Source organism: Nyctereutes procyonoides, unplaced genomic scaffold (genome assembly GCF_905146905.1).
Source record: "Nyctereutes procyonoides isolate TBG_1078 unplaced genomic scaffold, NYPRO_anot_genome, whole genome shotgun sequence".
NCBI classification, from domain to species: Eukaryota; Metazoa; Chordata; class Mammalia; order Carnivora; family Canidae; genus Nyctereutes; species Nyctereutes procyonoides.
Window position 1 is genome coordinate 10,844,148 of NW_026575139.1, and position 24,206 is coordinate 10,868,353.

General features: G+C 43.8%; 1 protein-coding gene across 7 annotated transcripts in view; it reads left to right on the forward strand.

Annotated features, from left to right (window-relative positions):
• TTC7B (tetratricopeptide repeat domain 7B) overlaps positions 1 to 24,206 on the forward strand; it is a 250,179-nt gene that overhangs the window by 98,720 nt on the left and 127,253 nt on the right. For 6 of the 7 annotated variants that reach the window (XM_055303621.1, XM_055303622.1, XM_055303623.1 and 3 more), the window contains exons 6-7: positions 12,865 to 12,943; positions 18,482 to 18,654. In XM_055303621.1, coding sequence (XP_055159596.1) covers positions 12,865 to 12,943; positions 18,482 to 18,654 — 252 coding nt within the window. The remainder of the gene's footprint in view (positions 1 to 12,864; positions 12,944 to 18,481; positions 18,655 to 24,206) is intronic. The other variant, XM_055303628.1, reaches the window with a different exon arrangement.

Consider the following 24,206-nt stretch of genomic DNA (forward strand, 5'->3'; position numbering starts at 1 on the left):
TTTCAGATTACTCTGCTGTCATATAAGATGTGCTGTTGATTTTGTATATCAATATTATATATTGCAACCTTGCCAAACTAATTAATTAGCGTAATTTTTAAATAGATTACTTAGAATTTTTATATATGGGATCATGTCATCAGTGAATAAAAAGTTTTACTTCTCATTTCCAAACTATAGGTCTTTTATTTCCATTTATTACCTTATTGCACTGACGAAAGGTGGTAACGTTGAAGAGAGGTGGTAAGAGCAGACATCTTCTTAAGAAGAAAACATTTGGGGTTTCACTGTAACATAAGATGTTAGCTGTAGGTTCTTCATAAATGCTTCTTTATCTCTAGTAATGTTTCATCACTTAAGGACCATCTTACATGATATTAACATAACCACACTAGCTATCTTGTTGCTGTTTATAGAGGGATATTTTTAGACACAGACTCTTTGTGTCTTTGGAGTAATGTACCTCTCTCAGATATTTCTTGTAGATAGCTTATAGTCGGTTATTGCTGTTTTTATTCAGTATAAAAATATTTGCCTTTTAATTGGAGTGTCTAGTCCATTTACATTTAACATAACTGTTGATATGGTTAGAGTTTTGTCTGCCATCTTGCTGTTTTCTGTATGTCTGGCATCTTTTTAAATTCTTTGTTCCTCTCTATCACCTTCTTTTGTATTAAATAAATACTTTTTAATATTACATTTTAATTCTTCTGTTGATTTTTATAGCTGTATTTTAAAAAATTACAGTGGTTTCTCTGAATTATCATGTACATCTTAAATTATCACTGTACTTCAGGTTCATACTGACTTCTTTTAGTAAAATATACAACTTTAATATAGCTTCATCCCTTCTTTGTGCTATTAGTGTCTCTATATGATATAAACAGAACAATGTGGAAAAATAATTATTCCCTTGTAACAATCTTATTTTTATAGAAGTTCAAAATGATTTAAAAATGTATTTATACAATATTTTTTATTTACCCACATATTTACATTTCTAGTGTTCTTAAATAATTTTTTCCTATGGATTCAGATTACCCTCTGTTGTCATTTCCTTGCAGTCTGATGGACTTCCTTTAAGATTTCGTATTGGGCATGTCTGCTAGCTATGAATTCTCTCACGTTTTTTGTATCTGGGAACATCTTTATTTGCCTTCATTTCTTTTTTTTTAAGATTTTATTTATTCATTCATGAGAGACAGAGAGAGAGAGAGAGAGAGAGAGAGAGAACAGAGACACAGGCAGAGGGAGAAGCAGGCTCCACGTAGGGAGCCCGATGTGGGACTCGATCCTGGGTCTCCAGGATCACACCCTGGACTGCAGGCGGCGCTAAACCGCTGTGCCACCAGGGCTGCCCTTTGATCGTACTTATAATAGCTTCTTTGAAGTCTTTGCTAAATCTAACATGTGGGCCTATTCTGAGTGAGTTTATATTGATTGCTCTTTTCTCTGTTGATGGGTCATGGTTTTCTGTTTTTTGTGTGTCTCATAACAGAGTAGTATCATACATTTCAAAATGCAAGGAGAATGCTAATAACACATGCAGAGAATAAGTTTTTAACATTTCAGTAATCAAAATGATGATAGTATTATTGGCATTACAGTTTTGAACCACTTTTGTGTGACATGGAATAAAGCAAATGAATACTTATGGAATGGTCTGTTATCCACTGTGTCCTTGAGAGCCAGGAATCTTGGTGTGGGAGAAAGGCAAAATAGATTTAAGATAGGAGAAGTCAAAAACAAACGATCAGTCCTGAATTCAGGTGATTAAATTGGAAATATTGGAAATGATTGAAATCATGTGGTATTGTATATGTGTGCATATGTACACATGTACACGTGTGTATATACACATAAACACATGTGTGCATGTGATAAAGAGAGAGAGGTCCATCTCAGTGACTGACCCAGGTGCAGTGAACATCCCAGTGCCCGACTGATCTTGAAGTATCATTTACCAATAAAAGAAACCTCATTCCAGTTCTAGAATAAGAAATGAATAGGATGAGCTTGGAACATCTTTCCATACCAGATAGCAAGGAAGCTCAAAAGATTTCTAGGATCATGTTAAAAGAATTCAGGCCAAATATGGGACAATTTGAATTTCAAGAATGATGAAAGTTGCAATAGCCTCATCAAATATGTTTAAATTCATGAGCTCTAAATTAGTGTCTAACAAAGTAAATAAAGAGAACTGGAAAACCAAATATTAGATGAAAGGAGTCACCTTCCCATATGATTTTTCCAGCTAATGAATGAAAATACTGTGAGAGGATCATAATATCACCATTTTGCAACTCCCAGTGAATTCATGTATCTAACCATTGAGCATCAAGGGCTGCTAACACCAAAAAAAGAAAAAAAGTGACAGCCAGACTTGATGTGGCTCCTGAAAGAAGAACCCACCACTGGCAAAGTCTTGAGCAAAAGGGACAGATCCTGGACTGGTCAAGCCTTGCAATCCAGCTGCCAAGTGAAAGAAACACAGAGAACAGAAGAATATATGAAGCTGTGCAGTTTTCTGGCCAAGGGGAAACTTACAGGTCAAACAGGTTAGATTCTTTAACAGATAAATTGTAGAGAACAGAAAGAGCTAGAAAAAGCACCTGCAGATGAAGAGATTTTAAAGACTCCTTGAGTAAGGGGAAAAAGTGGCCAAGACTAAACTCTAGTCTACACGTGTAGACTAGTGATTAAGCCATAAGGAAATGGAATGAGGCGATTATTCCAAAAGCCAGAATAGCAGTTACTTTTGGGTAGAGAGGGGAGCCTGTTCATCGGGATGGGGTGATTGGGATGGGAGATGGTTTGTTTTTAGCCCGCGTGGTAAATACAGGGTGTTTGCATGGTAAGAATTCCCCAGGCCACAGCTTTCTTTTACGTGGCTTTCTGTGTCTATATTTTACACAATAAAAAGGTTGAAAAAGGAGGGGGGAGGGCGGGCAGTCAAAGCTGAGATAGAACACTGCCTGACAGATAGGATCCGGGTGCTGGGAATCCAGAGGCTGCTCCCTCATGGAGCTGCTGGGCAGGCCTCTTCCTTTCTGGCTCAGGCATTCTGTTTCCCGCCCTGTTAGTAGAAGAAAATGAAACCCTGTGTGCCTCACTAAGTTGGTGAGAGAGCCATCTGGAATAATGGGTTGGGGGGATGGCATGGAATCGGTTAGTGGTTACTGTTGCCTCAGGAGATGGTGATGGTGGAGCTCACATTCACTCACATTTACTGTTACCTCGTATTATCCTCACAGTGTGCAGCTGGGTCTTGTTCTTCTTGGAGCATGTGAGGACCCAGTCTCTGTCCTGAAGGAGCCAAAAGTGTCTGGGGCGAGGCAGGGAGGGGGTGCTTTCTTGATTAGGGAGTGAAATGTGTATAAATTGTCTTGTCTGGGTCTCCTGGGGGTATCCGTCATTTAAGCGCCTACCTCTAGCTCAGGTCACGATCCCGGGGTCCTGGGATCCAGGCCCATGTTGGGTTCCCTGCTCAGCAGAGTCTGCTTCTCCCTCTCCCTCTGCCCATGTTCTCTCTCTCTCTCTCTCTCTCTCTCTCTCTGTTGCTATCTTTGTAGCTCTCAAATAAATAAATCTTTTAATAAATAAATAAATACATAAGAAATAATCTTGCCAGTGGTTTATTGACAAATGCCAGCTTTTCTGAACAGCCTCGAGGGGCTTGAAAACATCTTATTCCCTCGAGCAAATTAAATATGCTCCTCCTAGATCACTCTTCTCCTGCTCCTGTGCTTGGTGGAGCTCTTTTCCGATAGGTGGCCCAAGGGCACTGTTGAGCTCACCATCTGGGGTGGTTGGTTGCGAATCCTGACTGGGAAGGGCCAGCTACAGCGGGTGCTCCCGGATGGAAGAATTTGCTTTATAAGCATGTCCTAATGACAGTGGACAGGCCCATTTCTATATTGTCATCCTGTTTTCACTGTTAATTCTCTTTGTCCAACACCGTCTTACCCAGAGTTCTGGGTCTGCTCAGACCATTCACAGAGCTTCCCTGCTGTCCCTGTGTCACCCACCCCCATGGGAGGGGCCTTGAATCCCATCCCTTCTTTGGAAACAAGCGTGTCCAGGTGGACACTTGATCTGGGTCTGGCTGCTCCCAGCCTTTCTGACTTCTCTCCCGACTTTGTCTTTGTGTCACGGAAAGGAGTCACAGTTTCCAGTTGTTCATCTTCAGTGTCTACCCTGAGTTCAGATACCAGCTCTTCTGCCTGTGGGCTGGATGCTGACCATGGACATGTTACCTAATCTTCTGAGCCTTTGTTTCCCCACATAGAAAACTACAAAAGGTGCCAAATAAATGCTTGTGGGTTGAGAAGGAGATTTGGACATAGCATATGATCGAACCTAGTTCTGATTTTGCAGCATTTTCTGATAAACCAGAGGTACTCAAACATACCAGTGGCTGCTTTTGGCTTTTGCCCAGTGGATGTTTACACGTGGCGTAGAGGGTCAGGTGGGGGAGGCAGTGGAGGTTTGGGGACTGGGAAGGTTGACGTGATTCTGAACAGAGGGCCAGGAGCTTTACAGGGGTCATCTTACTGGGGCATTGAGGGCGGGGATGGTCCCATTTTCTCGGTGAGGAAACAGGCACAGCAGGGCGAAGCCCGATTGCCTAGGTTTTGCTCCTTCTTACACATGCCTCGCATCTGGCACTGTTTTCCCTTCCCTCTGGTTCTAGATGTCTCACATTCCATTCTCCTTTCCTCCTCCCATTCTCATGATCACTCTCAACCTTTGCCCTTTTTTTCTGCCCCCAACTGACTAGCCTCTCCCAGGCCCAAGCAAATTGTCTGGCATGACTCACGAGACTGAATGAGAATCCCAAACAGCACCTGTGCTGCCTCAAGCCGAGCAAGACTGTGATGCTTTAGTCCCCCGAGAAAAATACTGGAGGCTTTTATCTGCCCATTTGATGGCCAAGCCCCTCCTCCCCTCTACTGGGTGCATCTGCCTGGTTTTGAACCAGATACCTCAGGCACACCAGAGGCCTGGGCACCGCCCCCCTAGAGCTGCTGCCCCTCCTGCCCACGTCGCTGCCTGCTTGGCTCCTACAGGCATTTGGTCCAGTGACCCCTGTACCTTTAAAGGTCTTTCTTTTTCTTTTTTTTCAACTGGTCCTTTGGGTTTTTTTCTTCCTTGTCCCCAGATGTTATTTTGGAAATGCAGTTGTGTTTCTGCTAATTGAAAGGGAAGTGGACGTTGCCCGCTGACCCTTGTACTTAACGCTCAGGCTCTAGCCCTGTGGTATGTTTGGAAGGACTGTCCTCCCCTCAAAGTCGCTCGTGCCTTTTCCTCTCTCCAGAGCACAACCAATGGGATGAACAGGAGGTCAAAAGTCCTTTCATCTATGTGGCTTTGCTGCTCAATGTTGATCAGTGTTTGAGGTCATATTGTTAGCAGTGTCTCTACGTCTGAGATTGTCTTTTTGCCCTCTTTGTCGACATATAAAATGTATATTAAGTTGGCCCAGTGCTCATCAGTGTTGTATGTGGTTGTGTCCCTTCCTAGGAAGCAGGTCATGTTGGAACTCCAACCACTCCTGTCCCCCTCACGCTAAACGTGATGTCTGCCAGCTTGGGAGGAAAGTTGGGCAAACGCTTGTCTCAGCAGAAGTCGGTTATTGTCAGTGCCGAACTTTTCTCTGGTCAGCTCTGTATTATATCCTTGTGAGACTTTAGTAGTTCCACCCCCACCTCACCACTTAGAGCCACTAAAGGTAGCCACTAAACTACCTTTAGTGGCTCAGCCACCCAGTAACATTTTTTAGTATTGGCCTGGCCCTTGTTGATTGGTTCCAGAACAGTCTCTGGCAGTTGGCTCTGTTAAACCGTGATGAAACCAGAAGGATTTACTTCAACACCCTCAGGTCCTCAACTTTTCAGTGTTGCATTTGCCCCTCCCTCTGGCCATCGCTGGAGACTCTGCACTCCTCCCTGTGGGCACTCTGAGGAGATGTCTCCCTCATTTCCTGGGGGAGTAACCACAAGGCCCCAGAGAAAGAGCTCCCGTCAGCTTCACATGATGTTGGCTGCTACCTTTGTCTTTGAGGACATGGCAAGCTCTCAGTAAATAACAAAGTAAATGAACGAATCATACTAGGGAATACCTTTTTTTTTTTCCTTGCCAAAATTAAATGTCACCAAAGCAGTAAAACAGACTTTCTTGTTCTATAAATTGATTGGAAGGTAGATTCTGGAATTCCAAAACTGTTCAGAGCAATGGCAGAGTCTTGAGGATAATAGTGGTAATAATGGGGAACTCTTAAAAGCACTTACTGTGTGTATTAACTCGTGTAATTCTTAGAACCAATAAATGAGTGGGGAGGCACATTGGTTATCACCACTTTATGGTTGAGGAAGCTGAGGCATAGGCCCTGGCCCCAGGTCAGCTAGTGAGTGTAAAGCTGGGATTTGAGCCCTTACCATCTGGCTCCAGGGACCATATTCTATTTTGTCTCTCCAAGTGTAGGGATATAGACAAGTACATGGCTTCATCTATGGCTACTTTCCAGGCCTTCCATGTTAGACAAGTTCCAGTTTGTTTGGTACAAGTGTTATTAAGTTGAGGGGCCCAGCCTGGTGGTGAACACCGTTTGGCTTCTGGGGTGAAGTTGAGCGTAGTTGCAGTATGGCTTGTGAGGATGCATGTTTATTGGCTGGCTCACAATTGTGCCCCTGGGCCCTTTCCTGGTACATAGTAGGCACTCAGTGTATGCTGTTGTAAGGAGGATCAACATCCTCTGACCCATTCTGAAAAGTCAGGGAGGAAGAACACAAGAGGAGGCAGGCCTGTCCATACTCTCTGTTTCCTCAGAGAGCGGGGCTGGGGCCCTGGGCAAATGTCAAGGAGCAGGTTGTTGAGGGAGGTGGGGTTGCTCTCTCTCGGGGTCTAGCTTGCATCTTGGGCCTCAAGCATGACACACTGGAAGGACCTGTCTGCATGTCCCTGCCCCAACAAGATAGCTCTTTCTGCCCTGTTGGACTTGTACCTCGGCTGCCCAGATGCCGCCTGGTACCCGGTGGCTGCTCAGCATGCTGCCTGCTGTCTAACCAGCTGACCAAAGCACCTAGTCTACTCTGCTTTTGTCCCAGGGAAGCCTCAGTTGCTGAGGTAGTCAAAAAAAATGTTGTTAAGCCTAGTACAACTCTCATTAGGTTTGAAATGAGACTTCCGGAAGCTTGGCCTGCTTGTTCACATCCCAGCGTGGATGGTTGTCACATCCCCCGTCACCATATCTAGGCGGCAGCTGGCTTGCTCCGGTGATGGGACAGAGTCCTCTGCTAACGAGGCCAAGGTTGTGGGTTTGATCCCTGGCCTCTGACTGCGGCCGGCCATCTGTCTTCACAAATGCATGTTATTGGATATGAGGCGAAGGGTGCGTGACAGAGGGAGAAGCTGGAGTCCATTCTGGGAAAAACAGCTCCCTGACAGCTGGCCAGAAGTGCCCTTTGGGACTGTGAACGATGTCTTTTCCTCCTCCCGCTTTCCAGACCTGGATATCTGGTTTTGATTTCAGGCTTTTTCCAAATAGGTGATGCTAAGATTATAGAAATGAAGAGGCAGCAATTCTCAAGCCCGAGAACTGAGAGAAAGTGCCCTAGAGCAACATGGTTTATTTCCGTTTTTTTCTGGGGTTGTGTTGACAACGTCTCACAGACTAGTGGGCTGTATCTTATGATGTCAGAAGTGTCGTCCCGTTCGTGGTTGAGAAAATGCTTCTTAACAAGGAGCTGGGGAAAGAGATTTCAGAATAAAGATGGCTCTAAGCCTTTGCTTTCTTTTGAGGGCACTCAGCTCCCTACGTGTCACTTGGGTGCCTGGTTGGCTCTGGGTAGCAGTTGGGACAAAGAGGACTGTTGCTTCTAAGATGATCACAGTTTGGTGGGCCAATAGATGTAAATGAGAATGAAAATCAGTGTGTTGAGTGCTCTCTGTGCCCAAAATGTGTGCATGCTTGTTGGGAGCACCCAGGAAACAGGAAGCTGGGGAAATAGCTCCCAATGGTGGCCTTAGATCTGGGCCTGGAAGGGTAACTAAGGGTTCCGAGGCCACTTCTGACAGAGGGGCATATGTAAAGGCACATGGGCAGGAAAGCTGCCCAGAAATGTCTGGACGCTTTCTAAAGAGGTCCTCAAAAATCTTTCTTATCCATGCAGTCCTCTGAAAGCTGTCAGGCCAGGCATGCCCAGCTGCGTCACTCGGTCCAGACATGTATGTCAGTGCTGCCACAGACACCCATGCTGCAAGGCCACCAACGGCGTATGGGACATATTCTGTTTAAGAGGGTGCTTTGCTGGGCTGCCTGCCAATCCAGTGCAGTAAGAAAAAAGGGGACAAGGAACAGGAAGAAAATGTATCCCCCCTTGTGGTCTTGGTGTCTCCTACTCACAGTCGATCTGAAATTCATTCAAAAAGTACTTACTGAGCACTTGCTGTATGCCAGGCTCTGTTTGAGGGGTTTGGTGTATGTCAACAAGCAAACATGGTACCTGCGTTCTTATGGGGGATGTGGAGGCCTCTCGACTCCCTGAGGTTGGATGGTGTCCCTTGCTCACCAGTGTGTCCCCAGGGATGGATGATGTCCCTTGCTCACCAGTGTGTCCCCAGGGATGAGCCTGGAACCCAATGTACAATAGTACTTAGTCACTGTTGACATGACCTGCTGCTTAAGAGCTTCAGGGGTGCCACTTGGTAAGAAAGGACCTGGGAAGAGCCACTATTTCTAGTCGCTGAGAGATCTATGAGTGTCGACTTGTTCTGTAGTTGATCACAGAGAAGGACAAAAATACCTTGTCCTTACTATCCAGGAGTTTGACTAAACAGCATAAAAAAGTATTCTATTTGCCCCAGAACTTTGAGTTTGCATGACAGTGACAGTTGCTATGGAATTGAAGTGCTTTGGTGGCCTGAGCCACACTCCAAGGTCAGAAAATAATTTGGAAGCCTGTGTTAAGGAGAAGAGTTGTCTCTCCTCCACTTAGTCTCAAGAAATGAAAGGAGAAATAACAACAACAAAAAAAGTGTATTGAGCTTGCTGTTGAGTGGCCGCCCATCACGAGGTGAAATGTTTCTCAAAGTCTCCGAGTTTCTCCCAGCCCTGGTTTTCCATTTTGGTTTTGATTTTAGAGGCCTGACTTCCTTCCCCAGAGAGCTCCCCCTTGGTTTGGTGGCACAGAGGCACAGCCAACAGGGCAGGCGCTGCCATGGGCTTGTACATGAGAGTGCAGATTTCAGAGACCAGCTTACAGAAGTGCTGCCATGGGGCCCACGGGGTCAAGAGGGAAGCCAAGCACTAGCGAGTCCATCCCCCACCCCCACCCCCATGTCCTCAGGGCCAGTAGATGAGACCTGGAAGGAATGAGGAGGAGGATGAAACCAGGTAGAAAAAGGAGGTGGGAAAAAAATGCAAGTAGGTCACCAGGAGTAGCATGTGTCCCCGTGAAAAGTGGGTGGGCTTTCTTGTCCGGACAGGGCAATGGGTTACCAGGGTTTGAATGCGAGCAAGGTGGTGGGAGTGGCCCAGGGTCCCCCTGCAGGGTCGGGGACAGACAGTGCTGTTGGCAAGTGCAAGCAGGGTCGTGGTTGCTCATGGACTGGACCGGCAGCTGGTGCTCAAGGGACGTGCAGGCCCTTTCTCCCTGGTAATAGCTGAGCTGTTGGGAACTGTTCCACGTGGAGGGAAACACACTCGGCTCGGGAAGCTTACCCAAGCAGGATGCGGGAGGTGAACCCCAAGTTCTGACAGCTTGCCAAAGTGCCCGCTGCTCAGAAGCTGGCAGGAACACTCGTTTTGAGAATAGTTTGCCGTAATGAATTCTGACATCATCGCGCTCTCAGTCAAGGATATTGAAATGGAATAAATGACCTAATGCGAAGGGTCTATGGAAACCCTCAGGACCAGGGAAAGTCCTTGGCTCCCTTGTCTTCATTTTTGAGTGGAGTTTTTAAGCGACAGTTCATTCTGGATATGTAATGAGCTCAACATTTAAAGAATAAACTAAAAGTTCAGAGACATGAAAGCAATCATGTGGCTTTTATTTCCCTCAAAATAGGAGTCTTTCATAGCACTTTGAATATATTTCTTTTAAGTTAATTTACCCTTCTTGTTCCTTTCTATCACCATTATCCATCTAGCTTAAAAAAAAAAAAAACTTTTCCCCCGGCTGTCATAGTGGAAATGATTGGTTGAATAAAATTATAAGATTAAACAAAATGTTTGAATGGTGCAGGAGTTGCCGCTGAGAATGAGACACTTTTTGCATTTGGGAAACTTTCTTCCCCTTCTGATATTTAAAATCCTTCTCCTCCTTCCTTGCTGTCAGACCCATCCGTGGTTGTCCTTGAGGGGGCCTGCATTCGTTTGCTGAGTGGGGTGTCAGGTCTTTGGGGGGTTACTGTGGATTCTTTGTTTACAAGCAGGACCTTCCCGAGCCGGAGGGAGAATTTGATTCCGAATCCTAGGCTCTCTCCAGAAATAATCAGGGAACAGTTGAAAGAAACTATATTTGCTTGAAGGCCAGGCTACCTGCGTTGGGAGTAGGCCCCCAGAGGCAGCCCCCCCCACGTCCCGGGCACTTCCCCCAGGCCTCCAGCAGGGGGCGTCGGGCCCGCGCGGGAGAATCCAATCTCTCCAGCCTCCCTCCCTCCCTCCCTCCCTCCCTCAAGGCGGCGGTCCCGGGGCAGTACCTCGGTCACCAGACTGCTTCGCCTGCGCCATCGGATTTTCTTTCCGATTTTGAGCCACTTCCTGGGAGTATCTCATCAGCCGTGATCACCGGGACGTGTAAAATTTGCATTATGTATATATGAAGTAATTTGCATATATATGATAAAGACCGCAGGCCTGAGCTCTCCTCTTGGTATTTTTGTTCTTTCCTTCCAGAGCGGCTCCTCCTCTGTCTTACAGCTGATATTTCTTTTGCCCAGGAAGGTGATAGAATCTAATAGAAAGCTTCCAGCTCACTCTCTCACTGGGTTCGTGAAGCTGAGCAAGCCATTTCGCTTCTGTGTCACAGTGGACTAGATTGGGTTGTCTTGCGGCTAGCTAGAAAATTCGGTGCTTCTCTAACTGGATAAGTATCTCATTCTGTCAGGAAGGCGAAGAGAGACGGTCCCAATGCCCAGTTCCTATCTTGGAGGGTGCCCTGGCTTATCGTATATAGATTCGATGCTGCCTTTTCAGAGCTCCTTGCCACCCTGGGAAAACAGCCCTGTGAGCATGGGTCTCCAATTACGTCCCCTCAGCCCCGCCCTTATGTCACACAGTCCAACTGCTCTCCCTTGTGCACGCAGTAGGAGCTTAGTCTGAGATTCTGGGGCAAAAAATTCGAACGCTGTGTCCATGCCCATCCCTGGTTAGTTATAGCTGTTTGCTTCCCCCTGTTACTTAAGAGCACTGAGCTTCAGTCCAAAGCAAATGTACTTTGTTGCCTGTGAACACGGATCCCATAAAAACAAACGAAGGGGAAAGCAGACTAGATTGCATATCCTGGGGCCCATTACCTGATTTTCATTCATGTCTCTGTTAGAGTTCCTTCAGCACTGCTTGGAGTCCTGAGCACTAGCGTCTCTTTTTTATGCCACCCTGAAGCTTCTGATCTGATACCATCTGATATGTGTGGGTGATAGGAATCCGGGAGTTTATGTACTCATGCCAATAAACTATTGTCTTAAAGTTCCGGGGCTGCTGTTCTTGTGAATGAGAGTCCTAGGATGATGGGTAGGTATAAGATACAAATTAATAGCCCTTGTGAGGGCCTGCAGCATGCAGAGCCCATATTCAATTTGATTAAATAGCTTTGCACGATTTAAAATGTCATCCAAGAAGAGAGCCAAATACCTAGAGCATCTGCCACAGCCCGCAGAGGCTGGCTGACAGGTCTGCACCGGCTGACCTGTTCTGCGGCTTTTTGGAAAGATGAGATGTGTCCTAATGAGCAAGTTATAAATATCACCGAGTTATGTCATAGGTGGTGGAGCGCTCAATGTAAAGGGCCTGGCTAGGAAGCCTTCTTGGCTGAACAGGCTGGGCACGGCTTTCAGGGAGGACAAGTGGGGGCCTGGATATAGTGACCAGGATGTCGCTATAGAATGATCTGTCCTTTAGTGCAAAGTGTCACCAAACGTGACCTGGTGAGGTGTGGGTGGTGAGATGAGATGTGTTCTGATCCTCGTGGGGAAGCTCAATCTTCTAGTTCTCATGCATTCGATCTCTCTCAGAAGGGGCCTTTGGCCATTTGCTTCTTGTTGATGCAGATTTGGGAGGAGGAGGGTCAGCTCGGTGGCTTTTGGAGACAGTGACTCATGTTTCAAAGATGCAGAGTGATTGCTTGGTTGAGCCCCTCAGTTTTCATACCTGTTCTCTTTGTCCTGCCCATAAAGATGGCGAGTTATAGGAACCCTATACCACACCGCATTTAGTGCCATGTCGCTATTCCTATAACCCTCTTGCCACCCACCTTTTAAGTGAAAAGAGATTTAGCATCATCAGGAAAGCAGGAAAACTATGGAACCCTTGTGAGGTCGAAGATAAACTTTACAAGATATTTTCCATATTTTTTCTTCCTTCCTTCCACTCATTCATTCATTCATTCTTTTTTTTTTTTTTCCTTTTTGCCTCAGAACTGATTTTTTTTTTTCTCTCTGAGAAAATTTGATTGTGGGAGCACAAAAGACCAGGCCAAATTTTTCAGAGTCGAACAAAGATGGACAGGCATATGCAGACTAATTGTTTGCTTAAAATCTAGCCAACAGCTTTTATGTAGGCAAAATGCATTGAAATATGTGTATAAAATATTTAATATTAATGCACGCCAGATGGAAACCCTGTCAAATTCTGTGTGCACGCAGGAACTTGACAAGAGGCGTCGGGAGATTTAGAGAGATCCTCAGAGCAGTAGAAACGAGAACAACTCAAAACCTGCGAATGGTGAGTGCGATGGGTGATTTGATTGAGGCCAGAAGGGCACCTCGGGTGTTATCTCCTCACTTCCTCTCCCTGCCTGTCCCCTCCCCTCCATATATATATGAAGTATATATATATATATAATATACACACACACACACACACACACTTTAGTGAGAGATGTAATTTCCACATCACACAGTTCACCCATTTAAAGTCAGCTGATCTTAGTGTACTCACAAGAGTGTTTAGCTATCACTAATATTTAATTTCAGGACATTCTCACCCCCCAAAGAACCCCTGTGCCTATCAGCCGTCAATCCGCATTCTCTCTTTTCCCCCCTAGCCTCTGGCAACCACTGTTTTATTTTTTGCTTTTATGGATTTGTCTGTTTTGTAAATTTCATGTTAATGGAATTGCATACTAGGTGGTCTTCTTTGTGACTGGCCTGCTTTACGTAGCATGGTATCTCAGGGTTCAGCCATGCTGTAGCATGGATCTGCACTTCGCTCCTTTTTGTGACCAAATACTATTCCACTGCGTGGATATAAGACATTCTGTGTGTCTGTTCATCTGTTGATGGACATTTGGATTGTTTCCCTGTGTTGACTATTATGGGTAATCCCTCTGTGGACATTCTTACACAACTTTTTAGGTGGACATGGGTGTGTTCAGGTGCCTAGGAGTGGAATTGCTGGATCCCATGGTGACTCCACGTTTAACATTTGGAGCAATTGCCAGACAATTTTCCAAAGCAGCTACACCATTTTATATTCCCAGCAGCCGTTGTGAGGACTCCGATTTCTCCATATCCTTGACAGCACTTGTTATTGTCTGTCTTTTTTAGTCGTGGGCATCCTAGTATGTATGAAGTGCTGTCTCATTGTGGTTTTTAATTTACATTTCCCTGATGGCTAATGACATTGAGCATCTTTTTGTGTACTTTGGTAGTGCTACCTCCTGAAACAGAACATGTGCATCCTGTAAGGCAGGGAGAATATAAGCCTTGCCTGATGCCATTGTGGTCAAGGGGTTGGTTGTATGTTAATGATTTCATACCAAAACCCAGCCTGAGCAAAGCAGATTGGATCCTGAAGAGTACCTGGTTGTTCGACTAATTGCATTGGTGCTAAAACTTTGAGGAGAAATACAAAAGCTAGTTAAATAAACTTGTTCATCAGCATCAAATCAGCAATTTGACTGTCTTGTTGGCATAAGTTCTCTCTCTTCCTCTGAATCCTTAAACTTTCCTGCCTGGGAGGATTATTAATGATACCTCCATATCTGGGTGAAGGCCTGGTGTTTACCGGAGACTAATAAGCAAATACCCCTTTCACAACTGACATAACAACCCCATATAAGATTCCACTCTTGTCTTGTTACAGTGTACCACTGTCCTCCCATTGTCACGACCCCTTAAAATATACGGGAGCATTTTCAGTTGGGCAAGGCTCAGTGACTCCTGTCATGGGAAGTGAGGCTGTATCTTTATTTTGGTGTCTCCAGGGTTTTAGGATGCAGATATCCAACTTGTGGACCCAGATGGCTAAGCAGTAGGCTTTCCTAGAATTAGGGGTGAGACAAGATGAGAAACTTTATACATACCCCCGCCACCAAGACCTCACTTGGTCTTTGGTATTTATTTATATATTGATGTGATTTTGGGGGTGCCTTAAGAGGTTCAACCCAGATATTTCAATTTGTAGAGTTCTTTAAGGAAAAAAAAAACCCTGAAAAAATATGGATAAAAATTGTTGACAAGTGTCTTTTCTCTCAAATTGACCTACTCCCAACATTTCATAAAGCTTCTTGCCTGGTCAGCATGAACAGTTTCTTTTAAGATTTAGAAGCACAATAAAGTAACTGGTTGTATTGGCAAGTGTTCTTATAATTGTTTTAAAAGCTGATTAAAAAGCCAATCTTCCAAAATTGCTTAAGTATGGAGCATTTGTTCATATTGTTGTCTCAAAAGCATATATATTTTATGAAGGAGATTAATGGTTTCTCCCCCACTAGAAGGTGTGAGTGCATCCGAATACGCTGTAGGCATATGCCAGCTGCTTACGTCAGTGTTATTCCTCACAGAATTCAAGAATATCTTCCATGATTGCCTTAGGTTTATGATATTCAAATCAATGTACTTTAACTTCTAAAAATCCTATGAGGTGGGATTCTGAATAAAGACACGTCAGGAGTGGAGAGAGGTTTCTTCAAGCATTTTTTACTTTTTTTGAGAAGAGTGAAGAGGCTTCTAGAGAAGTCTGGGTAGACCAGAGCGGCCCCTGGGCATTTTCAGCTGTAAACTGTTTAGTGGTGACATGTGGGGGGGGGTCACTTTTGCTCTGTGTTGGACTTGAGGTGCAAGTAGGTATTTAGCTTTTGGCCTTGGCTGATGAGCCTCAAGTAACAAAGTCGAACTGCTTCCAGTTCCTTGAGTGCTCAACCAATGGCGTGCATCAGAATTATCTGAGGAACTGTGAACAAATGCTCATCCCGGTCCTTGACCTCAGAAATGCCAAGGAAGTAGGTTTGGGACAGCTCCCGAAAACCTTAGTTTCTCATTTCCTTGAGGCATTCTTTGCCTTCCCTATTGAGAAGTACTTTGTGGGTCTTATTTACTGGTTTCTTGGTCTACAGTGGCCATCTTCAAAGCTTGTCCAGTTAATGCAGCTCGTAACTATATGATTCCTTAAAATTAGCTGATTTTGCAAATTTATGTCACTCCTGTGAGATGGAAAAGTTGCTTTGTAAACTCCATCTGGGGTGCAACCATAGCCGAGAAGGATTTACAAATACATTTACAGCAACCCTGTTCTTAGATAAATACTTCGAAGAACTGAAAGCAGGTGTTCCAACAGAAACTTGCACGTGAATGTTCGTAGCAGCACTGTTTATGCTAGCCAGAAGCTAGAAACCATCTGAATTCTATCAGTTGATGACTAGATAAACAAAATGTGGTATGTCCACACAACAGAGTATTATTCAGCCACAAAAAGGAATGTGGCACTGACCCAGGCTACGCCATGAGTGATCCTTGAAAATGATGCTGAGTGAAAAAGCCAGACCCAAAAGGCCCCATGTTACATGATTCCATTTACATGATATGTCCCCAGCAGGCAGATCTCCTCAAAGCAGGCTTATTATTCCTGGAGGCTGGGAGGAGGGAATGGGAAGTAACCACTACAAGGGTGCAGGGTTGCCTCTGGAAGTGTTATTCTGCAACCAGAGAGGTGATGGTTGCATAGCACTGTAAATGGACTAAGCACCATTAGCTCAGACACTAAAATGGTTAAAATGGTGAGTTTTAATGTTACATGATTTTTGCCACAATTAAAAAAATACATACGAAATGAATTTTTTTTAAAAGATTTTATTTGTTTATTCATGAGAGACACACAGGGGGGAGGTGTGGGGGAGTGCAGAGACCTAGGCAGAGGGAGAAACAGGCTCCATGCAGGAAGCCCAATGCAGGACTCGATCCTGGGACTCCAGCATCATGCCCTAAGCCAAAGGCAAATGCTCAACCTCTGAGCCACCCAGGCATTCCTAAAACGGATTTAATGACCAAGTTTATACATAAAAGTTTGACTTCTTTCTTTCTGGCTCCCTTCCTTTCCTTTCTTTCCTTCTGACTTTATTTGATAGCTACCAACAATTTATAAGCATTTCACTGCAAGTAAATGAAATCCAAGTATAGAAAAGTAAAAGGTCTGATCGATATTGGTGATCTGCTGGTCATTTCTCATATTTATCTCCCGTTCTGAACTTCCGTTTGAGCTGTCAGTGCACACAAGCAGACATCTTTCCTGATCGTCAGTGCAGTGGTGAAGTGATACATTTAAAATATGCAATCACATCTAAACCTCATTTTCAAAGTCTCTCTGGAAGGTTAGTACTTGGAGGTAAAGTAAGATCTTAGCACAAGCTATCTTGTAGTGGACAAGCAAACTGTGGAGGGTAGAGATTTTTATAACTTTAGAATCCCTCCATGGCAGGTATATCCAGAAAATGAAGTTCCTTGTTCATTTCTTTTTCCTTTGACTTTTTTTTTTTCCCTATGGTGAGTGGAGGCTATTTTTGCCAGTCGATGCTTCCAGCAGAAGTCATTAGCTTATATGACTGCAGGAAGATCGAAATGAAACTGTAATGGAGGGCTTAAGAAAACAGTTCAGGAACTGTTTAGGTCCTGAAAATTGTGTTCTTATGAGATCTTTACAGATGGCTCAGTTGGGGATGATAGGAATGCATTTAATTTCTCATTTTTATAGACATTAAAGACAGTGGGTCTTGCTTGGGAATAATCAAGAAAATTTGCCTTTACCCAGTGGTTATCAGAAGCCACTAAGCTAGTGATTTGGTTGCATTTAAGTTTCCTTGTGGTGTTTTAGGAGATTTCACATGGATGAAAACCCAGCAAAGTTTCTTCTGGAACATATTTATTTAAAAGTCTCACTCTCAGGGAAGATAAGCATTCTTTGCCTGCATGTTTCCAAAGAAAGTGAAAACTTTGTGGAAAAACTCGATGGTTGAAGTTTTATTTTGCCACCTTTGGCTGATTGTGGGGTAGCATGGACCACCCCCTACCCCTACCCCCCGAGGTGCCCTGCTTCTGTTTTCAGGGGGATTTTGTGGGGGTTTTTTTGTTTGTTTTTATTCTTCCTCTTCTTTACCAGTGGAAGATTACGAGGTAAGTGAACTGATACGCATCAGCTAACAAAATATTTCTTAGTAGGTGCCACATCCCCCCTCCTCCCATTCATCATCCAGCATCCTGTTCTACTATAGAGTTTGAAGAGCATAGTAATCTGGGTCTTACTTAGGATGACAAGACCCGGATATGGTCTGGGTTTTCACAGCAAAGAAAAAGAGATACCTAACCAGCTTTGAAAAGAGGTCTTTCTTGATCAGTCACCTCACTCGCCACCTTGCTTTCTCTTTTGCATAGGCCAGCAGTATAGCCTCTGGGCTGGGAGGCCCAGGGTGTAACTGGAGCAGACATTCAGGTGCTGAGTCCCAGAATGGGGCCACTGTGGTACTGGCCCTTGGCACTTCAAAGAGGAAAGGCATTCCAAAAATCTGTCCTGGATACCATCTTATCAGCAATGAAGAGATTTTTTTCCCCCAAGAATGACATCATCTAGGTTGAGCACCGGCTTTTTCCCAAGTTTGGGTTTTAGCAGGGATCTGTTGGGAGGTGACAAAAAATATTTGCAGTTCACCTATTATAAGAACTTTCGGGAAGGAGCTTAACTAAAGTTTCTGTAGCTTCAGGCATAAAACCCGTTGAGCGCTTTAGAGTGCCACAGAGGTAGGGTGGCATGCGAAGGGTATAGGCTTGTCTTTTAAGATGGTCCAAATACCTTAGTGTATTTTCTTTCCTTTTCTTTTTTGCCATCAACTGATACAATTTTCATCAGAGAAGTAAAAACGTTTAGCCATGAGTCCTGGAATAGTGACTTGCACAAAGCAATGACTGAAAAATATTTACTGAATGAGCGAATGAGTGAATGAATGATACAAAATAAATTCATGGCTGTGCCTTTGCTCTTTTGTGTTCCCAGACAATAGCCAGGCAATTGGCGGAGATCTTGTTGCGGGGTATGTGTGAACAGAGCTACTGGAACCCTCTGGAGGATCCACCCTGCCAGTCACCTCTGGATGATCCTCTCCGGAAAGGAGCAAACACAAAAACCTACACCCTCACTCGGAAAGCTCGAATCTACTCAGGAGAGAAGTATGACAGTTGGTGTCCTCACTTGTGGGTTGGGGGATGGGAGGGAAGCTTTGGGAAAACTCAAAGATGAGTAGATGTTCAAGGGCAGATTCTTCTGCTGAAAGAGGAACAAAACAGGTCTCATTTGCCAGTTTGATGGACATACCTCATTATTTTTCATAATGTCTGTGAATATCTATGCACCAGTGGGCACACTGTAAGTAGGAAAGTTTCTTTCATCTTAGTGCTTGGCTACCATTCTCGGCCATCACCATTGGTCTTTGGGATTCTCATTCTGTTTGTTATAAGAACCCCAGCATTAGCCAGCAATCATTGACAATGCTGTTTATAAGTTGGACTTAACCTTCTTTTTTTCATCGAGTCGTTGATCCTTTTGTTTAAAAATTAGTCTTCAACTGAATTAGCCATAAGAAGAAGGAAGATTAAATAATTTGTGATTGGAAGATGATGTCTTTTTAGAACTTCTTAATTTTTTTAAGTTTTAAATCTAAGACTTGACCAACCTGGAGGAAGGTGAGCTAGGGAACCACTAGATCCTCAGCATGGGCCTTCCCCAGGTTGGGGGCCCTGGGGGATGGCAGGCAGAGACCATGAGGAGAGCCAGGAGACCAGAAATTATTGACTCACTCTTGATTCCTCATCTTCAAGCCTCACTCTAATATCTTTGCCAGTTCCTGCAAGGACGAGGCATGATGGCTCTTCAGAATCTCTCCATGAGGGGAAGGAGGCATGTATGAATAAATATGGAAACTTTCCTTGATGGTTGTCAAATTGGAAAAATGGGAGAGAGACTGCAGGCTGCTGTTTCTGGGGCCCCAGAGCAAGTGCTGTTAGATCTACGGGGAGGGGTGGTGGTGACTAGATGCTGACTGGGTGTGTGACTTCTGTAAATGATTGTCCCATTTTCCAAGGGGGCAGCACTTCTCCAGCAGGCAGGCTCCTCTTAATCCCCTTATGTTGACCCTAGCATTTCTCTCCCTCATCCTCCTCTTGTTCAGACCCCATTTCTCCTATGGATTCAGACAAATGAGCATATTCTTAACTTTTTCCCTAGGCTTATTTTAGTTTGTGTTTAATCCGCCTTTTAACTTAATCCCCCTTTTTTATGGCCTTGTTGACGATGAGTTTGCTGAATTCACAGCCTGTGTTTACTTCTTAGTCCTTATCTGGATTCACAGAACATCTGTTCTAGCACATCCTGAACTCTCACTTTAAAAATGCTGACCCCTCATTATGAACTATTTAGTAGCAGGTTTGGGGCTCATTTTTAAAGTGAAATTTAAATCCTAAAAATAGGCCTGAGATTTTTTTTTTCCACCTGCTTTTTATGCTGCTTAATAGACAGGTATATAAGGCGCCAGGTATATTGAGAAACTCAGCTCTTGTTCCCTTCCCTAATCAAGCTGGACATGTGGGTAGAGCTCTGTGTCTCTTTGGGTGTTATTCCAATGTGGCCTTACCTCTTGAAGGCAGAAAAGCTCATAATGTTGGCCACTTCTCCTTTATCTGGTGAACCACTGAGACTTTGTCACTCTTCTGACATCAACTTTCTCCTATCCAAGGAGAATTATGGAGGCAATATGCAGATCTAGAAAGTGCAGTTACTAGTTAAAGGGAGATTCCCATAACAGGACTGGGTGCTGAGTCACAATTTCATTCCACACAGATGCAATCATTTTTTTTTAACCATGTTATTGAGCTATGATTCACCTGCTATACAATTCACTCATTTAAAGTATACAGTTCAGGGGGCACCTGGCACCTGGCTGGCTCAGTCAAAAGCATGTGCCTCAGTCTTTGGGTCATGAGTTCAAGCCCCACATGGGATATAGAGATCATGTAAATAAATTTAAAAACCTAAAAAAAAAAAAAATACAGTTCAGGGGCTTAGTTGTGCTTCCATCACCATAACCAACTTTAGAACATTTTTATAACCCTGGAAAGAAATCTAGCATCCCTGAGCTGTCACCCACCCCCCCATCTGCCAATCCCTTGCATTTTCATATGAATTTTAGTATCAGTTTGTCCATTTCTGGCAAAAAAAAAAGAAAGAAAGAAAAGGCAGCTAGGATTTTGATAGGAATTGCATTAAATCTATAGATCAATTTGGAGGAGTATTGCCATCTTAACAATATTAAGTCTTCTGATCCACGAATATGGGATGCTTTTCATTTGTTTTGATATAATTTAGTTTCTTCCAACAATTATTTGTTGTTTTCAAAGTATAAGTTTTACACTTACTTTGTGAAACTTACTGTGTTTTATGCTATTCTTTTGGATGCTATCATAAGTGGAATTATTTTCTTAATTTCATTTTTAGTTTGTTCATTGTAAGTATAGAGAAATACAATTGATTTTCTATATTGATCTTGTATACTGCAGTCTTGCTGAATTTGTTCATTAGTTCAAATAGTGTTTTAGATTCCTTAGGATTTTCCACCAGATCAAGCCCCCAAGTCATCTGTAAATAAGTGTAGTCTTACTTTTTCTTTTCTAACCTCTTATTTCATTTTCTTCCCTAATTGCTTTGGCTAGAACCTCCAGCACAATGTTGAATAGAAGTGGCAAGCTTAGTGGATATCCTTGATACCACTTGATACCTGATGTTACGAGGGGGAAAAGTGTCCAGTCTTTCACCATTAAGTGTGAAATTAGCTACGGGTTTTCATAAATACCTTTTATCAGGTTGAGAACATTCCTTTCTATCACTATTTTGTTGAATTCTTTTTATCTTTGAGAGGGTATTTAATTCTGTCAAATGCTTTTTCTGCATCTATCAGTAATCGTGTACATTTTGTCCTTTATCCTGTTGATTTAATGTATTATGTTAATTGATTTTCAGATGCTAAGCCAACTTTTGTCAAATTTCATTGATCTTTTTGAAGAACCAACTTTTGGTTTTGTTCATTTTTTTAATTCACTATTTCCTTAATTTCCCCATTGATCCTTATTCTTTCTGTTATCACCATCAGTTTTTAGCTTTCTCGTTTTGTGAGTTCACAATGATACTTCTAGTTTTTTAGTAAAGACAGAAAGCCTGCTGGGATTATACTTGTCTTGGGGCTCCCTGATGACCAGGACTATCTGATTAGTCAACTCTATGTCAAAAAGGATGTTATCACCAGTTCAATTATATGGCTTGGCAGGTGAAAAAGGGAATCCACAGATGAGAATGAAACCCCATCTTAGCCAGTAGTCCCAAACACTTTCCCTTCCTTGATCTCTTATGAGAAATACAAGCACACAGTAGACTTTAGAAAGCCCAGAGCCTTCCAGCTCCAGCAGATCACAAGGACCATTCAGAATAGCTGGTCATAATGGAATATAACAGAAAAACGAACTCTGTCAGAAAACTCTACTCCTTCTCATTGTATCCTGGACCTGAAGTGGAAACAGGATGCTCATTCTCTCCCCATCTTGAACTTTGAAAGAAAATCAAATGTTGACAATCCTAGATAGGAAAGAGAGAAGGAGTCACATGCCGTGGGCCTCTTTACTTCCTTCCTTCTAGGTCTTTCTGTGAAGAATTCTTTGACCTTTGCATATATATATATATATATATATATATATATATATATATATATGTGTGATTTATTTATTTATTTGAGAGAGAGAGAAAGGAGAGGGTCAGAGGGAGAGAATCTCAAGCAGACTCCATGCTGAGCACAGAGCCAGGCTTGGGGCTCAATCTCCAGACCCTGAGATCATGACATGACCAGAAACAAGAGTCAGACAGTTAACTAACTGTGCCACTGAGGCGCCCCTGCTTATTTATTTTTTAGGTAAGCTTTTTATTGACACATAGCACATATTGAGAGAAATACACAAACCAAAAGTGTAACACTTGATGAATTTTTACCAAGTGAACACATTCACGTAATTGGTACCTTGATCAAGAAATAAACACTGTTCAGTGTACTTGATCTGAATGAAAGACCCTCATGTCCTGAGGGTGTGTTGACCTGTATGGAATTTTGTGCCTGAGTGATCCTCAGATTGGGTTAGCTGATCCCTCATAATCAACAGGTACTCCTAATGACTGATTTAAGTCCTTTTCCTTTCTTGGAACCCTTATCCTTCCACACAAACCTTCTCTGCCTCTGCATGTTTCACAGGGTGACCTGGGGGTGGGGCAGAGCTGCAGCCATTGTTGGCTTTGGTTCTTTTTTTTTTTTTTTTCTTCAAAATTTTATTTATTTACTCATGAGACACACAGAGAGAGAGGCAGAGACACAGGCAGAGGGAGAAGCAGGCTCCATGCAGGAAGCCCGATGCGGGACTCAATCCTGGGTCTCGATCCTGGGTCTCCAGGATCACACCCGGTACTGAAGGTGACGCTAAACCACTGAGCCACCTGGGCTGCCCTGTTGGCTTTGATTCTTTAGTTCTTGTCCATCGGCTGTGGTTCAGAGACTGGATCTCTGGGAATTCTCTAGTGGTATCACACCCAGACAAGGCATAGTAAAACTGGAAAGGCAGGGGTGCCTAGGCAAAGGCTTAGCTGATTGAGCATCTAGCTCTTGATTTCAGCTCAGGTTGTGATCTCACAGGTCATGGGATCGAGCTCCTGCATTGGGGCGTCACACTTGGGGAGCATCTGCTGGAGATTCTTTCTCTCTCTCTGCTTCTTCCCCTTTCCCCACTCCTGCTCTCTCTCTCTCTCTTAAAATAAATAAGTCTTTAAGAACCTGAAGAGACCATTGCTTAGCCTTAGGGTTGCTGTTGTCACTTACACATAACTTGCTTGTGGGTTGGAGGTGTTTGGGGCCCTCCTTGGATCTAACTAGAGTCTGCACTGATGTCTGGATGGTGCCATTGACTTCCAGACATCCAACTCGATATTGGCTGTGTAATAGCTAACGATGACAGAAAGATAACCTGCAGTTGGATAAAATTGGATTAATTTCTTTTGTAGGATTGTTTCTACCATGTAGACCTCTTTCATCCAGCTGGGAAAATTTTAAGAAAGGGGAGTTATCTGGCAGCCTGGGCAAGGTCATGATCACTGTTTATATTTGAAGATTCTTGCCCTTGTTCCCATTGTATAGAGTCAGACAATGAATCAGTTCATCCAAAATAAGAAAACAAGCAACTTGCCTAAAGGTCAGCCCATGAGTTAGTCGGGTGGCTGGGCTGAGAATGTAGCCATTCCATCTTATTTGGTGTGCTGTGGATCTAGGACCCCAGTTTTTCCACTTCACAGGGTTGAGGCCTGGGTACCCCAAGATCTTCCCTGAGGCTCTTGGGCCCCTAGAGGAGATTGTCGCAAAAGAAAAACAGTTTTGGCACCCCCACCACCCTGAGCTCCTTCAATGGAAAACAGGGGAGGAATGGCCAGAAGTGGGTCTGGAGAATCCACGAGCATTGGAAGGAGGCACTCTGGGGTTTAGTTTTTCAGCATGTCTCTTAAAACTACCCTTCCTACCCCTCCCCTCCCCCCCCCCCACTTCTTTCTGCCAGCTCTGAGAGCTTGCAGTGCTTGAGAATACCCATCTCACCTGCCTCAAAAGGAAGGGTAGAGGAAGTGGAATTAGAATCAGTTAATGTGCTAC